At 37.2% G+C, this 21,276-nt stretch overlaps 1 protein-coding gene across 3 annotated transcripts; it reads right to left on the bottom strand.

Annotated features, from left to right (window-relative positions):
- Positions 1-8,240: 8,240 nt before the first annotated feature.
- On the bottom strand, positions 8,241-20,402 carry LOC103714682 (ubiquitin carboxyl-terminal hydrolase 24-like). Of its 3 annotated transcripts, none has more exons than XR_005514488.1 (7): positions 20,027-20,399; positions 17,994-18,662; positions 17,719-17,906; positions 15,652-15,899; positions 13,034-13,202; positions 9,064-9,240; positions 8,241-8,726 (listed from the first exon to the last, which is right to left on the bottom strand). XR_005514488.1 is itself a non-coding variant. In XM_008802037.4 (7 exons), exons 1-7 carry the CDS (start codon positions 20,039-20,041, stop codon positions 8,538-8,540), a joined length of 1,626 nt encoding a protein of 541 aa, XP_008800259.2. In that variant the 5' UTR covers positions 20,042-20,402; the 3' UTR covers positions 8,253-8,537. The 3 variants fall into 3 exon arrangements, 2 of the variants coding, with proteins under 2 accessions (XP_008800259.2, XP_038988726.1); XM_008802037.4 differs by having other exon boundaries at positions 8,253-8,726; positions 13,060-13,202; positions 17,994-18,659; positions 20,027-20,402; XM_039132798.1 differs by having other exon boundaries at positions 8,253-8,726; positions 13,060-13,202; positions 20,027-20,398.
- Between the last annotated feature and the right edge of the window lie 874 nt (positions 20,403-21,276).

Raw genomic sequence — 21,276 nt, 5'->3', positions numbered from 1 at the left:
CAACGGATGGTGCGAGACTGTGACTCCTTTCAAGCTGTTTATGTATATCAGAAGGCGAACAGGGCGGCTGACTGGGACGGCCTCTTTTGCTGCTTATCACTTCGGAGAGGTCTCATGAACATGAATTAATGTTGTAACCCCTTTTTTAGGCCACATTTTATATCTTGACTTAGTTGATTGTACTCACGCCGGCTTACCAAAAGTAGCTATTTTACCAAAAAAAAAAACCCTCTAGCATCAAAATGGAAGGATGGTTTGTATTATTGAAAAAAAGGGAGCTTGCATAACTGTTATAATATTGTAAGAATTTTAGTTCCCTGGTAAAGTGATCATCCTAATGCGAGGCCATTGCAGAAACTTGGATGAAATTATACACATAAATAATGCCATTTTATTTTTAATCTAGCATTACATCTTGATTATTTGCATAGATGTTTCTATGAAGCAGCTCGTATAGAAGAATAGCAAGGTTATTTTTATAATATTAATTATAACCGGTAGGCGCGTTACATGTACGATGATTGGTGGGAGCAGGACAAGGACTCCTACGGAATTGGAGCAATCAGGGCTGTCCAATTTAAGGCCATGCACGGAGATCGTACGGCGGCGATCGCATGGAGAGGAGGGGGCACACGCTAAGGTGGGGGGCCCACACGCTATTTGTCTGTACTCATTTTAGCGATTTCGGGATGAAGTACAGGCTAGCAATTTGTCCCATGTGCAACAAAAGTCTTCTGTCTGTATTGGCGTCACACCGGATCAGAGGAGAGGAAGGAGATTGGAGGACTTATTTATGGCACTATTCTTTACATTATTGAAGGGGAGGGGACCAAATAAAAGAGTATTGAGTGGTATAAAGATGGTTAAGCCACCAATCAATTGACAACCATGGTGGTCACAAGGAATGTGGAGGCATCCTCTATGGATTATAAAAAAAATCATAAGAGGAAGCCCACACATAAAGGTAGGGCTGTTACATCTGACGACTCATTTGGTTAGTCGAAAAACAAGAAAAAAAGTGTGGTCAATAAAAAAATAAAAAAATTCTTCTTATTTGATTACAGTTTTCAAAAGAGAGAGATGAAAAAACAGCGTTCTTATATATGGAAAAGAAAGACCCATAGAGGACATGGAAAATAAGTTTCTCTTTATTAAGGATATAGTAGGTATTTCATATAACTTTTCTAATAAAATAGATGCTCAACCAAACATAAGCCACTTTGAAATGTGCTAGTTCTCAAGAATCGTCTACTAAAAAAAAAGGATTTTTTGCATGAATATCCTTCTAAATATCGAATTTTGCATGAATATCCTTCCAAAATTGATATTTGCATGTATACCCTCGTAAAACTCTGTTATTGTACAAATGCTTCTAATATAACGATTGTTCTAACTGTGTTAAGAAAAATCATATTTATATTAATAAAAAAATAAAATTTTGAAATTGTGCTATTGTCTCTGTCTTTTTTCTCTGCCATCGGGGTCGTGATCGCGATCCTTTATAAATGTTTCTGTTTGCACGTCTACCTATTTAGGATATTTTAGTTATTTTAATTTAAAACCGTTAATTTTTTAATTACGTTAGATAGCATGGGTACATATCCAAAAATAAGAATAAAAAAGGGTAGAATCAATTTTGGAAAGGTATTCATGCAAAATTCGATATTTAGGAGAGTATTCATGCACCCCCCCCCCCCCCCCCCCCCCCCAAAAAAAAAAATTCAGTGAGAAAAAGATTCTTCCCGCAAACCAAACAAGTTCTAAGTTAGAGGTAGTAAGGTGCAGCTTGATGGCTAATATTTAGTCTATCTGCATTTTAGCCATGGTTCATCTCCTGCAATTTTGGGTTCATAGCATTTAGGTTATGGGAATGAGTTAATTTTGCCAGCCAGAAACAATAATGGGTTTTCATTGGCTTTAAATACTGTTCAATTTGCTTCTTAAATTTTGTATCGGCCGCATTAAGATTGTTTAATAGCTACACATAAAGATTGATGTACATAGGTTTGGACTTTTCAACAACAAACTTGTCTATAGGGGTGGAAATTGGGGCTGATTGCTTGCTAAATTGACCTAAAGTTTATCAAATTATAGAGTTTGGATTTCTTAAGCAAGTCCAATCAATTATTGGATTGGGTATGGATTGCAAAATTATATTAGAAATCGTGATGGTTGAAGTTTCTGCATGAAACCAGACATCCACTTGATCGTATGGTATATTTATATCTTCACATGGAATCTGTTGAATATTCTCATGCCTTACCATATTCTCATGTCCTTTTTTTGAGTAGATCACCTTTTGGATACTTCTTCCTTCTTTAGTGCTATAATTAGTGATAGCTTTACTCGTGACAACAACCGACAATGAGCTCTTGCCTTCCTGTCCTTGCTTGCTGATCTACCCCTAGTCTGGTCCTTTCATCTCACCTCTTCTTAAATTAAAGCAAAATCCAAAATAATCCAATAAATAACTCATAATAATCCCCAAAACCAATATGTATAAATTTTTTTTAATTTTTTAAAATTTGTTAATTTTCTAAGAGAACAAAACAAAGAAAAAGTAATTTTTTTAAGAAAAAAAGTTCTCCAAGTGATTTTCCAAGCAACCAAATTACATACCTTTCTCTTACCACAAAATCTTTTATTTAATGCTTAGAACATTAGGCAATTGTTTAAAAATATAAATTGTAATACACTTAAAATGGTCATGTTATTTTATACCTTATATCTAGAGAATATGCAAACACAAAGATTTTCTCAAAATTTCTTCTCATCTTTGTACTTCTACACAGCTAGCTGGGGTAGCTTTCTTTAATCGTCTATAGCTGTGAACATAGACTGTAGAACAAACTATCTATTTACTTAATTTAAAATCACAATCTAGATTCTTGATGTAACAAATTTTATTAGAGAAATAATTATTTTTATCATGGTTTATTAACATGTTTCAACCATCCATTAAGCACATCGCATGATAAATTTGCATTACCATATGAACCAACTCAAATCTTGGTCTGATGTCACACAAGAAAAAGTGGGGAGAGAGAGAGAGAGAGAGGTGCCAATCTCACTTGGATGGGAGTTAATTATTGTTGCCTCAGTTTTATACTGTATAAGTACCATATTTGTGGTTGTCTTAATGGCAAGCAGCACTGTTGGAGAACTTAATTTACTTTTATGAGCCTGATCAGTAGGCAATTAATCCAAGTTACCTAACCATGAGGTTACATTGACTCATTAGCATTACCATATCAACCAACTCAAGATCGTTGTCTGATGTAACACAAGGGAAAGCAGACAGAAAATGAGATGCGAATCCTTCTTTGACAAAGACTAATTTATACAAACTCACAGGAAACTATTCCAGCTTCAGTTTCTTAATTGAGTACTAGATTTCTTCTTGTTATAATGTTCCCCGTGTCTCATTTATAACTAATGCAGTGGAAGTCCTCTCCTTTCCTCAGAAACAGGTAGTTCCTAATAGCAAATTTGTATTCTTGTTATAACGTATATGAAGAAAAAACCCAGCTCTAAAGCATTCATGGATGACCTTTTCTTGATCATCCAAGTAAGCAAAGGTGGGGACTGCTTCATTCCATGATACACTCAGTGATGATCAAGTGCAACCCCAAAAGGCAATTATATATATTTGCTAGTCTCTCTAGACTCTCAACAAATCTATCCTTAATCTTCACCAAATGTTCCTCATCATGTTGCTTAATTTGCAGAGTCAAAACTCTTCACATTGAAGGCATTTGCCACAAGCATGAGGGTGGTTCTGCAAGTAGCATCAGAATAGGCAGCAACAAGCAGGTGGATAACCCCAGCCATGGGATGGATGCATGGGTAGCTTGGTTTTTGCTACCATGACTCAGGAGGGAAGTAGGTCTAAGTTTCAGTTTTCATGGGGGCATTCCTAATATTTCCAACATGAATGTTAATTTCATCATGGATTTGTGTTCCTTCAAGTCTGTGCAACCTATTGGTTGGTATTACTTGGGTTTCTTGATCTTGTATATAAGTACCTAAGTACCCAAAATCTACCCAGCGAATAACCGATGTGGGACTAAACATACGCTCATACGGTCTTCACATGCTCTCTTGGTTTAAGCCTTGACGTCCTTATCAACCTAAACGTTCAAATCCATTCAAATCTAATCACAAGTACCACGATTGACCCGTGGTTAGCTTCAATGGATCCGTGCTGCGGTGTCTCCTATTCCACATAGGTTATGGGCCGGGTCCGCTCTGATATCATTTATAACAATATAGGGCCTCACTCAAAATGTCCAGCTGGAAAGTATTATTTTGATTTTTTTTTATTCTATATAAGTACCTAAGTACCCAAGATCTACCCAGTGAATAATCGATGTAGAACTAAATACACGTCCACACAAGTCCTCACACAGATGCTTGCTCAAATTGCCCCCTTGAACATATTTCACTCTTCAAATACCATTTTTTTTCTTGGTTTAGGTGTAAATGTTGTGCACATGTTAATAGGTTGGAATTAATAAAAGTCTCTATCTTCTAGATTTGCGAATAAGTTCCCCACCTGCCTTCCACTCAGTCCTCCAAACACATCCTTTTTTTTCTACGCATGGTTTCATGCAAATCGTCATTTCTGCAAGCATGACGTAGTAAGCAAAACGTATGCCATGGTTTTCCTGAGCTAAGATAGGGATAAATTTGGAGCCCACATAAAATTTCTGGCTTTAGCATCTTCAACAAGAGCCAATCACTTGATTACAACGCTAATTGGTATACAAGTCATCCAATTACAACGCTAATTACGAATTAGCATTACTCCATTAACCAACCGATTGGATACTACAAAGGGAGAGGTGAATCTTACTTTAATAAAGACTTATTGCATCATTCTATAAGTCAATCCATCTTTCCCTCATTGCAAGCGTTCACATGAATAATCCATTCTAGTTATGTTCTTTCTTTAAAAGAGAGAGAGAGAGAGAGAGAGAGAGAGAGAGAGAGAGAGAGAGAGAGAGAGTTTTAGCATTAAAAAAGGAAATCTTAAAAGATACGAGATGGGTTCACTTTTGTGGGTTTCAATCTTTTGGTGCATGCAAATAGTCGCTCTCAATGGGATTGGTGCTTGCAATCTCTAGGAAGATCTCAACAGATACACCCTAACTTAGGCATATCTGTCCTCTTTCGAGCTGATTTAAACTTCTCTCTTGTCTTTTCCATTACAATAACAGGAACATTTCAATTATGACACCTACTTATGTACACCCAAAATCACACTCATCTATTTTTTTTTTTTTTGTTGCTCCTTTTTTTAATTTTCATTGGTTCATACATGATTGGAGAACCACAGGAGCAGTGCATGATGAGAGACATGGGTTACGTATCTTTTCTTACATCAGAAAAGAACCCTTGCCCCCACCCCAAAACAAAAAAAAAGAAAAAAAAGAAGAGAGAGAGAGAGAGAGAGGAGCACAATCGTAGTGTTGGTTTGACTATGAAGGATTGCCATCACCTCACGGCAACTTCCTCTTCCTACTACCCCCTTCACAAAAATTCTCACATGATTTCTAATATTTCATTATTTTAAATGGGAAATTATATATAGCCATCAGATAAAACATTTTGAGCAAGTGTGCTTTGTACACACATGCTAGTTGGATAGATGCAGAGCATATAAAAGAAAATAGCTATAAAATATAGTTTATTATACCTTAGAGTAAATAAAGTTGCACCTTAGTGTGTGTATATATATATATATATATATATATATATATATATATATATATACATACTTCATAAGATACTAGTTATTATTAAAGTGTTATGCATGTGATAAATATAAGATAGAGAAATCTACATGGTTGCGCATCTGTTCTCATGAATATTATTAAGAAAGTTGAAAATAGTTTCATATCAAATCTATATGTGCACGCGTGAGTAATTATTTACATCGTGTGCACCACCATGCACACAGACAACGACGATCACTAATTTTTGTGGGCTTCATTCATCAAATTAACCTGTATCTCAATGCACCACCATGGGATCTGGTGGTCGTGATTGGCTACATGCATGATTATGCTGATGCATACGGTGTGGGCAATAATTTTTTACTTACATATCAAGAGCATGTGGGGCTCTCACACGAGATTCTGGCGTGTTCGCTCTATGTGGAGACAGGGTTCACCTTCACACACGTGTAATTTGGCACGGCCCAATCATTGAAGTCTTGAATAGGGATTGCTTGGATAGCCGCCAGCACCTTTACAAGGCACTATTGGATATTCCCCTCCCACTCCCTCTCTCTCTCTCTCTCTCTCTCTCTCTCTCTCTCTCTCGCTTACGACAATAGTGATTTGGATCCAATATCAACCAAAGAAGTAGCACTTTGTTTCTTTTGACAAGTCTTACGTGGCCTCTTGAAATGGTCTTCAGCACCAATCAAATATGTGGACCTACATACATTTTAGGGGCCATGATGTGTCTAACCTTTCCTCACCACCAATGCCGTCTTTCGCATGAACTTATGTATATATGCATGTATGTATGTTGTATCTAGGTACGTATGTATGCATGTATGTATGCATGCATGTATTTATGTAGGGAGAAAGATAGTTAGGCCATCACTATTGAAGTTCATCAGAGAGAACTTACCCGTATATATATATCATCACAAGTCATTGAGATTTTGATGGTAGGTGTCATCTCCAATCTAAATTGAGACCATATGATTATGACATATGCCTTAAGAGATTCTTGAATTTATATGTTAGCTTTAATCTAAAACATTAGACATATCAAATGTATCCCACTATGGGCCCCATTTTAGCTGAGTTCATGTGCGGCTCAAGAAGAAAGAAGTTCAGTTAGAGCAAAAGGCCTGGAAATATGTTCCAAGTTTTGGCTGTTGACTGCCTAAAAAAGAAAAAAAAAAATGCAGGTCTTGAAGCAATTGCAATTGGAAAGTATAAATACTTTGAAATCAAAAACAAAGAAAAAGCATCCATTATTTTGCTTCACTCAAAAGAACCAATTGGTGCATGATGCCAGTTTGTGGCAAAGTGCTGGCCATGATGGTTTAAATAATGGCCATCAAATTGGGGTGGAAATAAAGTATTCAAGTTTTCACCATCAGTTCATTGCTTAGCTCTTCCAAAACAGACTTATGAGGTAGGAAGCATCCGAGCAAGTGCACTGATAATATATTCTCCCACTTTTAACTTTCAATGAAAGATTTTATGTCCCCTTCCTTGTAGTGGCAATGACATGGGATAGGCATGAGTAGATCTCTCAAGTAATCTCACGAAACCTGTGACGAATGATGTCGATTCGTCTACATTTCTAAACTTATTAGTGCTAATGATTAGTCCATACTACCTAAATGCATGATTAAAAGGCCAACAAAGAACCTGAGTTCGACTACAACACCCGAAGGTAGCCGCACGAGATATCGTGGGGCTGGCTCCTTAATTATTTTAGCATAAGTTCCTGCAGCTCGAACCAGCTTTGCGCGTTATGATTGGCGTCAAATAGGGTAACTATTGGGTAACCCACTCCCACACAATAACAAACACACATCCAGTTTATATGCTGGAGATACCTATATTTAATTCGGCAAATTTAGTTTCACATACATTCAAGGAAAAGAGGTAGAGCAAGTAGGAATTACATAATATGTTCCGAGAAAATGGTAAATATGCGAAGCAATACATCATTTTTTTTTTTTTTAATTTTTTTGAGAAAGAGAGAGATCCACTTGCACTTTAATAATCCAAGATCAATATTTGGATATAGTTTATCCAAGATGTAAACAAGATCTTCTGATTGCTAAGCATGATCATAGAAACAGGCCTCAAGTCAGGTGCAAAGATGATGCCTTGGGTTGCTTACTGCCCCATTTTCTGGTCACCTAGGCATAACTTGAGAACCATAGCAAATAATTTTTATCAACTTTGCGACAGCCAAACAAGAAAAAAGAAATTAGGGTACAAGACCAAGAGGTGCAAATGAACTGAGTCGCAAGAGTATCAGGCTCTGCTCCAAGCTTGGCTCGATATAAACTGGTGTTTCTTGAGCTCGCTTCTGCACAAACCAGTGTTGCTCGAGCTTGAGTGAAGCTTGACTTCCATTGTTCAAAACTCAGCTCATATAGTTTTTATCAAGCTGAGCTTCTGCAAAATTTTGTAAACTGGCTTATTTACCAAGCAGAGCCCAAGCAGCTTAATTCATTTCGCAGCCATTGAGACCAAGAAAAACAAACATAGTCATCTAAATACTAAACAAATAATTCAGACATGGTTGATTACAGGCTTTGCAGGGACAAAAAGATGCACTCCCGTATATATCAGCACAATAAATAAGCAACTTAAAAATGTTACAAAAGGTCTACTTTTCCACCATGTTAGTAAGAAACAGGAAGGTATACCCGGAAAATCCAGCTTAGCTTTACATACATTCTCAGCATTTGTTTCTTTCAGCCCGCAAATTCAACAATTGTATTAACATGGAGATCAGCTAAACCAACAAGACCAAAAGAATACATCATCCACCTATACTTGTCTGTAAAAGAGAACATATGCCTGGTCGTGCAGAACTTTCTTTGTACCGACAGCTGCGACAGATGCATCATCAAACCGAAGCCAGTGACCATCGGAATACCGGGCATCAGCAGTATAATGACCTTTAGAGGGTTCTCTACCATGGTGAGTGATGGTGGCCACCAGCTCATACTTCCGGCTCTGCATAAAAAAAAATGGAACATGTGAAAATGTCAATGACTTGGCAATTCAGGCATTTGGAACAGTCATTAAGGAAAAAACAGTTCATATTTAATTTCCTGACATAGGACTTTTCTTGCTTTCCCTATTTTTTCTATTTCCTCCCATATGAAAGTGTCACATCGAAGGGATTCAAGTGATCTGTTGGTATTTAAAAATTGCAGGTATTTAAAAATTGTACAAAGGAAACAAGGAGAAGAAGATTTAAGAGGCATGGATTTAGCATGATAATCATGGAACATCAAGGAAAAAGAAGTTGACAATAGCACAAACAGAAATACATGGAAGAAAACCTCACCTCGGATGATGGAGAGACAAGTAACTCACGGCCAAGTACCAGCTCAAGGGGGAACCGGACAGGCTTGTGCAATTTTGTGCTTCCTGTGCTTCCATAGCTAAATCTCATCAAATGAAGTATCAATATCTTGGAAAGTGTCCGAATTTTTATAGACTTGCTAGCACTAACCACCCCTGCCTACATTCAAAATAGTGTTCTTATCCATCAGCACCAGACATTAATTTGATATTGGCAGGGATGCAATGATTAACGACTTTTTCAATCCTTTCTTTATATCAAGAGATCAATAACAAGATAAATAAAAGAGAATATAAGAAGAATTTGCAAATGGATAGACCATCATAAAAGATACTTCGATGATGAATTTCAATTCTTCAATGATGTTTATGCTGTAGTATGTAAAAATACATTTGATGGCATTATGACCAACAGCCATAATGTTATGGACTTTTAACTCAGCATGACATAAGGTACAGTACTTTGACATGGTTCAAGACAAAAGTTTATGTTATTGCATGGACTGGTATTCTGAAAGAAATGCATGAATAATAACTGATGTGATTCACATTACTTTTGCGGGAAAAGAGGTTTGTTTTGCTGTTTTCTGCACTGAATACTACTATCCTAAGCACAGTACTTTTCATTCCTGGTCTTCAAAAAAAGGCACAAGGTAATTCAACATTTGAAAATATTTCAACCATAAAGGAAACTCCAAAAAATGACTTTCATGACAAACAACTAATGCTCACCTGTGAATAAACATTAATCTCGTACAATGGGAAAAAAAACTGACGTCGAAATTAATTGTAATATCCTGTTGATGATTTTTTTAAAAAAAAATATCATTCCCCTCAAGCAATTCATAGAAAGATTTGCAGGGGATGAGCTTGGAGCATAAGAGGCTAAAACAAAAAGGTTGCAATAGTTTTACGGAAAACAACTTTTATGGGATTAACCAGATAGAAATCCTGATAATTAACCAGATGCAAATCTTGGTAACAAGCAATGAATGACAACAACCCATAAGTGAATACCTGAATACTTTTGTTACATTATTCTAACAAGGACATCAATTAAGATGTTTCTATTAGTATGAGAACAGAATGGTTGTCATGAGGAAGTGCTATTGTAATGGTGTTGTAAATGTATGCCAAAAAAGTGTCATGTACCTTAAAGCCCGTATATTATTGACAGAAATGTTAGGCAGAAAACAAAGTGCTCAGATAAGGGTTCAATGCAAGAGCAGTAAGGATGCTGAAGTGGATGTATGGAAAAAGCATGATGGAAAATGTATGAAAGAACGAAATTAAATTGAAGCTCTGAAGATGCACTCGTAGCAAGAATATTGAAATAAGTTGGTCAAATATAGAATGATGGAAAACGCTGAGGGGCACGCAGAATCTGATGGAAGAGAAGTTAACGAGGAAAGGTTTGCCTAAGAAGACTTGAATGAAGGTAAGATGGAAGAATATTAAGATCTTTGCCAATAGCAGTGCACTTATCTGTTCACTGAAATGCAAAAGCCGGAACTAGAGTGGCAATGTGAACTATAATGTGGGATCAAGAGACAGTAAGTTTCATGCCTTCTGCTTTTTTGAATTCTACTGGTCTATGCTCTAGAGATCCACTAGCATCCCGCACCTTTCAAACAATGTGTGAGCATGTGGAACTTCCTGTTGCAACAAAAGGTACATCTTCCTAATAACCAAGTTCAGCCAAGAACCAAGTACTTTGCATACTCTGAAGTAGCTGTGCATCTCCCACGAGCCTTGAGGCACAAGCCAGAAACATAAACTAATTTGTGGGAGATCTTAGTGGCATAAACCAAACAAGTTGGCACAATATGCGGAAGAGTTTGATCTACAGTGGCAATTGATTGTAAAGATCTGCTTGATCTTACTATGGAACCTTCTTGGCTAAAGACTGGTGCACCATGACAAAACCTGACTTGTTGGGAGGAAACTCAATATGAGGGATGCATCAGATTTTGATACTGTATATTAAAAAAACAATTTTGCAACGAAAAATTATGGCAATAATAGGAAAACCTGTCATCAGACTGTTGTCTGAATTGTCCATAATTCTCAACTATGCTGGCCAAACACAATAATTTTTAGAATTTCAGAATACGAACACTTTCGGACACTTAAGAGAGGTCCTGCCACTCTACATATAATGAATAAACCTTCCTACTTACATTAGCCTTAACTGTCAGCATTTGCCATACGTGTTTGACACTTCAATGCAAGTAACTACAAACATACTTCACACTCAACCATCTAAAATGTAAAACTATATTAATATAGCGTGTTTGAACACTTTTTATTATCATACCTCTTCTTCTTTTCTTGAAAGATACACATAGCATAAACAATATTTCAACAAGAAGAACCTTTAAGTCACCAACCCAATTAAAATTAACATAATTTTATACACTTTACATATTTGTATTCTACTAAAATGTCCTTGTTTCAGTTTCTTTTGAGATTTTAAAGCGCCGCATCACTTTGTGACAATTAACATGAGGCGACAACAACGGATGTTTAGGTAGCACTAACTACCAAAAATTTATTTTTGTCCTTCAAGCACACCAATCAATGTTTTTGAGGCTACTCAAATGCATATTGTTGCAAGAGAAAAGTCAGTTGTAAACCATAATGTTGTGATTATCAAAAATGTTCCTCAAACAACAAGATAAAGGACATCTCAGTGCACAAGGCTCTCACTACTGCAGGGTCTGGAGCTGTACAAAGCCTTACGCTAGCATGCAGAGAGGCAGTTTCCACATTTTGAAACTGTGATACCCAAGTTAAAATGGAGTAACCTTACCACTACACTAGGCCCACCCTCTCTCTCCTCAAGCATGAAGAACATTATACCAGTAGTAACTTCATGAGATAACTGACATTTAAAATATAAAAGCTCGGGTGATCCTTTATTTCATAAAGAAAGAAATAAGGAAGTGTAGTTTAATTGGTTCACATATTGAATGCTTACATGCAATATTGTTAAGATCAGGACCGAGTTACTAATCATAGAGGAGGTTATATCCCATTGATTAGATAGCAGATTCTAATATTTTTTTTGATTTCTTTCAAAATTTTTAAAATATAAAACAAATGTACAGATTAAAAGATGAGCCATGAATGAAATAGATGAATGGAGAATAAAGTCCATACATATAAATTAGTTTCCACCAATAAGTCCATATTGAGCGTATTCAATGAATCAAAAATCGTCTGGTTATTTATGATATTTATATACAACCTATCAATTTGATTATCCTCTTATGTAGAATGGTTTAGGAGGAAAAAGGGACAAGATTTTATCCTGCAGTTGTAAAAATATAAAAAATTGCACCACATGTTTAACTTAACGAACTCCAATGACAGGCTTGCTGATTTTAAACTTGAGACTTATTAGTGATAAGCAAGTTTAACGCTAATATAGTCGAGTAAATCATAGAAAATAGAGTCACATTATTTAATAAGTAAATATTATAGTCAAATTGGATCTTATGATTCAAGGGACTGCATAATTCATAATACAGATCTATATCCTATGTTCCTGACCAATCCTCATCCAAGTATGAAATTCAGATTGTCAAGGACCTTTTTGATCCACATTATAAGATCCGAATTGTGAATCATCATATTTTTTAACAATTACGCTTAGATGATCCTCGCTAAAAAGTTCATATTTAGATAGACATTCTAAAACATACACCATTCATAGGCTTCCCCAAAGGATTGAACTACCAGCGCCATTCATGAGCTGGCAAGGTACAATATCCCACACTACCAGCCATGTGCCTTTGTGCCATTCCTGGACCTGTTTGGTATAGGACATATCATACGGTATACCAAGTGTGGTACATAAATCCTTGGTTTCCCCAACTCTACTCAAAGGTAACAGAATATGAATTTGAAAAAAAAACGTATGCAAAATCGTTCTTCATGATGAATCATACCAGACAATAAAGCAACGGGTGGATACCTTGCCAGCTGAAGTTCTGTATCCTTCGACAGTTTCTGGAGCAGAAAACAAATGAAGTGCATCTTCAATAGTATGAACAGCTTCAGAAAAAATATCAAGATGGAGCAGAAGGAAGGGCTGAACTGTAGCTGAAGCCTTGTTGCCTGCATCACAAAACATGATAATAAATCCAACTACATAAGTTGCAATGGAGATGCAAGCATCATCTGGAATTATTCATCGCATGACTGTTGCATTGAATTAGAGTCTGTGTCAGTTTTTAAGGTTTGAATAAACTATGTCATCCATTGCTGGACAAAACAAAGTATCAACTTGCAGTATCTCAATAAATGGAGGAATTCAAGGCACAGCTACACACAAGCGCGCCAATAAAAGGTATCAAGTCCCTGATTCTCAAACTGAAGCATTTGAAGACATGGCTGCAAAGCCACTAAACTACATAACCAATTGTACTGAAGGAATGAAATTTCAAATAGCAGATATAAAGCAAATGTAACAGAATACAAAAGCCGTGTGAAGAAATTAATACAACCAGGACCTGACATTTCAAACAGAGACAACTCATAGTATTTTGAATTTAACAAAAAGTGGCTGCAGTTAGTGTTCGTGGACATGCAGACACTTCAGTGACAAAACGAACCTGTGAGCTGATAGCAGAATAAAAGAAACATGGTAAAGAAAAATTGTCACACAAGTGGTTCCAAATAACTGGGATAAGGTTTGTTTGCTAAGCCACATTTCACAAGGTGGCATATATGGGATATATAATATAGATGGGCATTTGTTAGTTTCAACTTAAGGTTATAAAATTAGCATTTCAGTGTCAACATCGAGATTAAATATATAAAATTAGCCAATATTAATTATCTGTTTACATAACAAACAATGTAAGATGCTCTGATGCTTTATTTTGAAGGCAAACCTGGCCATGGAAGATAAGATGAATGCTTAGCATGTTCTCGATAGGGAAAGGGGTAAAGGTTTAGTCAAAAATCAATCCAAATAATGAGGTGTGACTTCTTATCATAGCTATCAGTACTAACCACCATCTTACTCAGAGATACTGATACAAATCCTTACAGTATTATTCACGGGAGAAGGGCATCAACAGTACAAGATATCCAGCTAATACATAAATTTGATCATAAGGGATAGAAGACCTGATTTTAAATTATTACATCACTTGTACATATACAAGGTTCACCATCTCGGTATCGGACCCTACATCGGTACTATCCTGTTACTATGTCTGTATGTAGGGTACGGAGCAAGGTCCGCCGTACCGGTACGCGTACCGGTGGCCGGCCGGACCGGTACGGTACCGGTCCGGTACGTACCGGCTGGTACCGGTCCCGTACCGGCCGGTACGCGGTGGTTTCAAAAACCACAGCGCGCGGCGCTGTGGTTCTTAAAAAAAAAAAAAATTGTACCGGTGCGAACCGGCCCGAACCGGCCGGTTCGCACCGGTACGAGGCCGGTACCGGCCGGTACGGGCTCCGAACCGGCCGGTACGGGCCCGAACCGGCCGGTACGCACCCGTACCGGCCGGTTCGGATAAAAAACCGAGAAATACCGGTTTTTTATCCGTTCCGATACCGGTCCTCAGCCGAACCGGTACGTACCGGCCCGTACGGGCCGGTACGGCATTCCATGGTATGGAGACTGGTTCAATGTACTGACACTTGGTACATCCTCCGTACCGCATACCTATACGGTATGATCTGTATGATATCGACCAGTACAACAAACCATGTTTACACTAACTTCAATGTTAAATTCCAAAATTTTCTATAGGCATCTAAATAGGGTAACAGGAATGATTATTCACATTTCCAAGTCAGATATAAACTTAACATGACTCAGGCTCTTCCAAATAATGCTTTTTAACTAGCATCATTCAACTAGAGAGAAGTAATATTGTGAAAAACCAATTTTCATGTTTTTGGTGAATCCGCCATGGACCCAATCGATGTTATTCTATCAGTCACTGAAAATTCCCGCAATCCATATGAGCCCCATGTGCACTTCCTTTAGCTGACAAAGATCAAGCAGAAGAAAAGCACAATAAGCTCATTAGCATGCTTCATCAAGGACCCTGAATGCTAATAGTCATTTTAAAGGACCAACAAATATTGCCGCCATATCACAGATTTTGTTATTATAACTAAAGCAATGAGGCACTATAAGTATAGCAAGCAATAGCAACATTAAGACGATTCAAATTAGCTTGTCAAGGTGTTAAAGAAAACCATCACAAGGCTTGTAGGAAAGCTAGCCAAGATTGAGTTCATTGCGCTAACAGGTGTCTATGGTCAGAACAAATAATACTCTCCACCAAATAGAAAGCCATGTCATTTGGGATCATCTTAATGGATACACATGCAAGAACCTACAATAGCACCACTATGGAAATTGTAAAAACAGCTGGCAAAGTAGGAAAAAGGAGTTCAATATCCATGCTCACAATCAGAGGAACCTATAATAAAGAAAATTGTTAGATTCAAGATGTTATTGTACAGGTCAAGAAGAATATATACAAAGACTTAGCACTATTTGCACTCTAATATCTATAATGCAACAAAATCAAGCTACCTGTGGCCTTCACAACACTTCTTAATTGACCCCCAAAAATTGCACTTAACTCAGATGGCACAAAGCTCTGAGTTCTGGTCACTGCAGACTTGTTTTTTGGTCCAACAGTTTCCCAACCATCATCTTCAGCATAGGAAACCAGAGGCAATTTTCCTCCATCTGAACTAGAAAAATGGTCATCAAGCTTCAGCAGTTCATTGTGCATTTGATCCATGACAAAACTCAAAAACTCCTGGGCATCTTCTTGTCTGTAAAAAAATTGATGTTTAGGTAATAGATAGCAGCCTAAGAAAATACTCCATCTTAATCACTAAAACAAAGCATTGAAGGCATTTGTCAATTGTTTGTCTTTCGATAGAGAGAAAAATGTTACTACAATCTGAAGATAAAATACCCCTAAAAGCTTAAGTTGGTGGTAGGGATAAGGAAAACAATGTATATCAGGCTCAACACACCCTCTCATGTGCGGGCCAACCATGCACGTGGAGGGACCATATCAAAAGAAATAAGTCAAGATATTAAATGCCATGACTGAAATGAGTCCAGATAATAACCGGGGCAATTAAATAACTAATTATCATGGAGGGGATCCAAACTCATGGCATCGAACCAACCTGAGCTATGATAAATGTTAACTAACCATTTGACCCCAGAAGCCTAACAGGGAAAGGGTCAATAATGTATATCAAGATGAACAATACTTAAGAAATATTCTATCAAATGAGATAAATTGCTCTTTAAATTTGCATGCATTGGATTACTATTTAGAATTCACCAAGAGTTACGATATAGCATCATCTGCCTAGATAGTTTCGAACAAATTCATATTTTTTTGGGATACACAAAGAATATATCAAAAACCTTGAGGAAGAATTAACTGGCTTTGAACAAAAATTTTACCCTTCACCATTATCTTAAGATTTTTTTTAAAAAAAAAAAATTAAAGTTCTGTATTATAAAGAAGGCACAATGCAGATAAAAATCTAATTGCAGGCTCTCATAATTGCAAAAGTTTTTTAAGCTTAATGGTGTTTTACAGAAAAAAGAGAGGTAAAGTTCACTTTCCACAGCATCCACATGATATGTTAGAAGATTGAACTTTTAGTTGGTTCAGCATAAATCAGTGGTCTTCAGATACACCATACAATTCCACATGCATGTTTAAGAACACAGTAGATTGACAAATAACTGGGCTCATTATGATGACATGTGAGATCGAAGCAACATAAAATCTATTAGTGATAATAGCACAATGTTACTTTACCGTTGAAACAGTGCATGTGTTAGCAATTGCATGAAGCTATATACTGCACGACAAAGAAATCTTAACTATTAAATTGTAGTGTTGAAACATATCTCTCTCCAATTAATAGCAAGTGACAACTAAAGAAAACCATGTTTTCTACCAACCTAAATTGTAAATTATGAACATATCATAAGACCGTTTGGAACTAACTACTTCAGATTTTCTGTAGTGCTACACATTGCAGCACAACAACCATGTAGTGTAAAAAATGACTTCAACACCACAGACACCTAAGTAGGTACACTTGCACTTGGTATTCACAAATGAACCTTTAGAACCTGAAAAAACCATTACATTTCTAGATAACCGATATAAATGAGTCACCTAGCTTTAACATAATGTACAGCTATGTCATTTAACACCCCTTGCCCATGCACACATAGATGTCATAATAGCAAATTCCACATGGCAAATATAGCTAGAAGACTAGAATAAAGTTCCTATTAATCAGGCTTGACTTCCTCATCTGTCACTTATTTATTTGACTAAAAGAATCATAAGATCCAATGTTTCTTTCTACCTATTATGAGAACTATTAATTCTAGACCTTTAAGTGACAAAACCAAAAATAAGAAAGAACAAAGATAGAGGATCAAGAAGTTAAATTCATAAAGTATCAAGATTTATTATACTTCATCAATTTTCAGGAAGCCTCTAAAATTTTATGGACTCCACCAGGCTATATAATCCATAAACACAATTCAAGTAAATTACTATACTATGGAAGGAAACCACGACAAGAGCACTGTACAAGCACACACCTTGGCCTGCCTAATGTTCCAGTTGGCAAGTCTGGTGTAAACTTTTTCAGAACAGGATCAAACATAATGGGACTGAAAGGCTTCCCAGTTTCAAGAACTCCTCTCTCATTATTCTTTGGGCTTGAATCATTAGGCACGTCGAAGTCAGAGATAAACTCCACAAATGCATTTAATGTTGGACAGCCAATCTAAAATAGAAACAAGTAATCTAAACGAGGATCAAAGAGAAAACACAAAAAAAATAAAATGTAAGTAGCATTATGAATTATCAAAACCTTAGGAATATTTCGATTTCTTAGGTCCTGCAAAAGCTGGACAAATGGTGAACAGGAGAGAAGCGCCTGCAGTGTTGCATTAAGGAAGCATAGATTTCCTGAATTTATTAAGCCTCGTGGAAGTATTCTTTCAGATGATGGTGCTTTCTCACTTGATATTTTTGGAACATCCACCACAGAATTCACAACTGCTGAGGAACCAACTAACATGCTCTTGTATTTAGGTGTTTGAATTCCATTCTGATGCACCTTTGGGCTTGATAACAACTCTGTATTGGCAGCTTCACTATCCGATATTTGCAAAGAAGCTAAATCTAAAGTGTCGCTCCCATTTTCAGTAATCCCATCATCATGGGAAATACAAGAGTTAGGGCTTCCATTTGCTTGGGCCCCTGTATCCTGTTTGAAATTATTACTTATTTTGGCCTTTTCATTCTTGGTCCTTTTGTCCTTTGAAACCAGCTTTGAACCTTGGATATCATTTGAGCTTACAGATGAATCAGTTTGTTTGGGTTCAGCATTCGAACCATTAGATGGATTTAGAGAAGCAGAGTCTAAAGATCCGAACTGCGATCCTGCCTTTTCCAAAGGACACACATTGTTTTCAACTAACTGTCTTTGAAAGAACCTAGTCTCATCCTCAGTGAATGACCCAAATATTAGGACCTGCTAAAGCAAATGCAGCCAAGATTAAAGTGGAAAAAAGACATACTAAAATGTAGAAGTCAAGATTTTTGAAGATTTGAAATTTCCAGTGAGATAGAAGTATGGTCTCTAGCAGACAGGCAAGAGCTGTAATCAGTTGAAAAATAAAGGGTGGAAACAATAATGTAACATCACATATTAAAATAAACATATTAAAAGTTGCCAGCATGCAGTACCATGATCTACACTAATTACATGAAAGAACAATATCTAGAGAGTTTAAAAATTTTGCTGCAATTAATTTAATGGAGATCTGATCTACTAGAAGCTTTAATTTACACAGCACATCTCCCGAGTCTGCAAACATTGGCAAATATTTCCTAAATTTGATCCCCAGCATACCAAATATATTTAGGCCCAAACAATGCATGAAATAGCACTGAAAATTGTCTAGTGTACAATTGGACCTCATAAATCAGCCTAACCAAATCCCATCACACCTACCCCAACTTCTCCATACCAATGTCATAATCTGCACCTAGCTTATACCTGACCTCTTCATGCCTATAGTTGAAGAAAGTGCATCAGTTACCATCAATATGGGTATATGCAAATACAGATATCATCAATGTGGAACACATGGGACTGGTACCTAGCCAATTAACAAGAAGAATAGGTTGGTAATGTGATCAGTAACAGAGTGAACCAACCTATGATAACGAATAACCACATTTAATCTATATATCCATACCAACTGTCAACATGATTATGCTATGCCGTAGTCACTAAAATTAGTGAAAGAAGACACCGCAACACCCCATCTGAACTTAAGAAAAATAGCCTAGATCTGTTCAATATCCCATAGGCAAATTCCAATCATAATAGTGCTCAATATGGAAAAAATGATTGTTGTATTACATTCTGCTGTCATAAACAAGACTTGATGCACTGCATTCGTTAACAAATATTGCATTTCCATACACAGAAGAGAAATAACTAACTTTATTAGGAATCTAGTCGATTCCTACGCATCCACCAAAATAGGCACGACAAATCACTGGAGCAGTTCCGAAAGTGACAAGTTTACCTCTTGCATATAAAATAAAGCACAATACATAGCCGCATCGCTATCAGGCAACATAAAGCCAAATTTTTGCATGCGTAATTTTTCAAAATGCAATGAAACCTCCATAAATCAATACATCAAGCCCCAATATTCACGATAACGTAATCAAAATCCTTGCTTTATCAACCAACCAATGGATACCCAAATCTTAAGATCAAACACCAAAACCGTAGACGGTTCAAAGATGGAAACTTTATCATTCCCAGCAATCCATAGACATTATAAAGCAAGATTACAAAAACTAGGGTTTCGCAAAAAATACCTTGTGATCACTCATTCTGACCGCAGAGCCAAAGAACCACCTCTAAATAACGAAAAAATATCAAAAATAGCTTCTTTCTTCGGTCGATCAGAGCAGGAAGCGAGCCGTATAGGGGAAGAAGGGTAAGTAGCGGAAATCAGTGCTTGGAACCCGGTCCAGAGGAGGCCAGCAGAGAAGGGGAAGCCGAGGGGAGACATGAAAGGAGGCGAGGCGAGGAGAGGGCGAGATGGGAGGAGGGCGAATAGCGTTTAAGAGGGAGCTCTTCCTCTCTCCGGCCCGCCTGGATCAGGTCACCGCCGCCCGAGCGGAGCATCGACCGCCAAAGAGCTGAGGCGGAGCGCACCAATGTTAGGTATTGAGGCTTCCGTAAATAGGAGAGGGTGGGGAGAGATAAAATAAGTAGGGTTTGCGAGGCGTGTGCAAGCTGAGCCCGAGCCCGGTTCGCCCCTGGTCCGGCCTTCGACCAGTTCGGTCCGTCCCAGCCCAAAAGGGGTCAACTCACAAACGTCCAAAACAAGTTAGATTTTTAAGCAAATATCCGAAGAATTTTGGTTTCCAGATGACATCCAGAGGTGTCCGACCATTCGCTTCCAAATAACATTCAGAGGCCGCTGAAAGAGTGCTTCCAAATAACATTCAGAGGCCGCTGAAAGAGTGTGATGTCTTTCACTTATGCATGTGTTCCAGAAGGTAAATAGAATTGCTGATTCGATCGCCATATTTGCTGCTCACCATTTTGGAGAGATTTTCTAAACCAGTTTTGTATCTGTTTCTCCACCTCTATAGAGCTCGTTTGGTTCGAAGGAGAGAGACGGAAAAGTTGTATTCCCATTGAAATATGATTCCCACATTTCATGGAAAAGTCTTTCCTATGAGAAACATGGGAAAGTTACTTTCCCATGAGACGAAAATCACTCCATTTTTACTTTTTCTCAAAAAGACCCTTCAACATTAAAGAAACATTAAAGAGGTATTAAAGACCTAATTTTTATTAAGGGCATAATAGGAATTATACATAACTTTCTCAGAAAAGTGGATGACCAACCAAACATAAGCACTTTGAAAATTTGTCACTTTTCCATGATCAACCAAATATGCGAAAAATACTTTCTTAGGCATCCTCTTCCTAGAAATTTGTTTTTCAGGAATCATATTTTTAGGAGGAAAAATGCTTCCCGCAAACCAAACGAGCCTATAAAGTATTCTGTCGCTTGACTCCGATGGCAGTGCTCATGCGAAACTTGTATGAG

The sequence above is a fragment of the Phoenix dactylifera genome, chromosome 13 (assembly GCF_009389715.1).
Source record: "Phoenix dactylifera cultivar Barhee BC4 chromosome 13, palm_55x_up_171113_PBpolish2nd_filt_p, whole genome shotgun sequence".
NCBI classification, from domain to species: domain Eukaryota; kingdom Viridiplantae; phylum Streptophyta; class Magnoliopsida; order Arecales; family Arecaceae; genus Phoenix; species Phoenix dactylifera.
The sequence above is the reverse complement of the archived record's forward strand: the minus strand, read 5'-3'. Positions and strand labels throughout refer to the sequence as shown.

Coding starts and splice junctions, on each gene's coding strand:
- LOC103714682 (XM_039132798.1), bottom strand. Junction 17,907..17,993: donor GAAATCGAAATATTCCTAAG/GTTTTGATAATT, acceptor TTTCTATTTTAG/ATTGGCTGTCCAACATTAAA. Junction 15,900..17,718: donor GGAACATTAGGCAGGCCAAG/GTGTGTGCTTGT, acceptor ATTTTTTTACAG/ACAAGAAGATGCCCAGGAGT.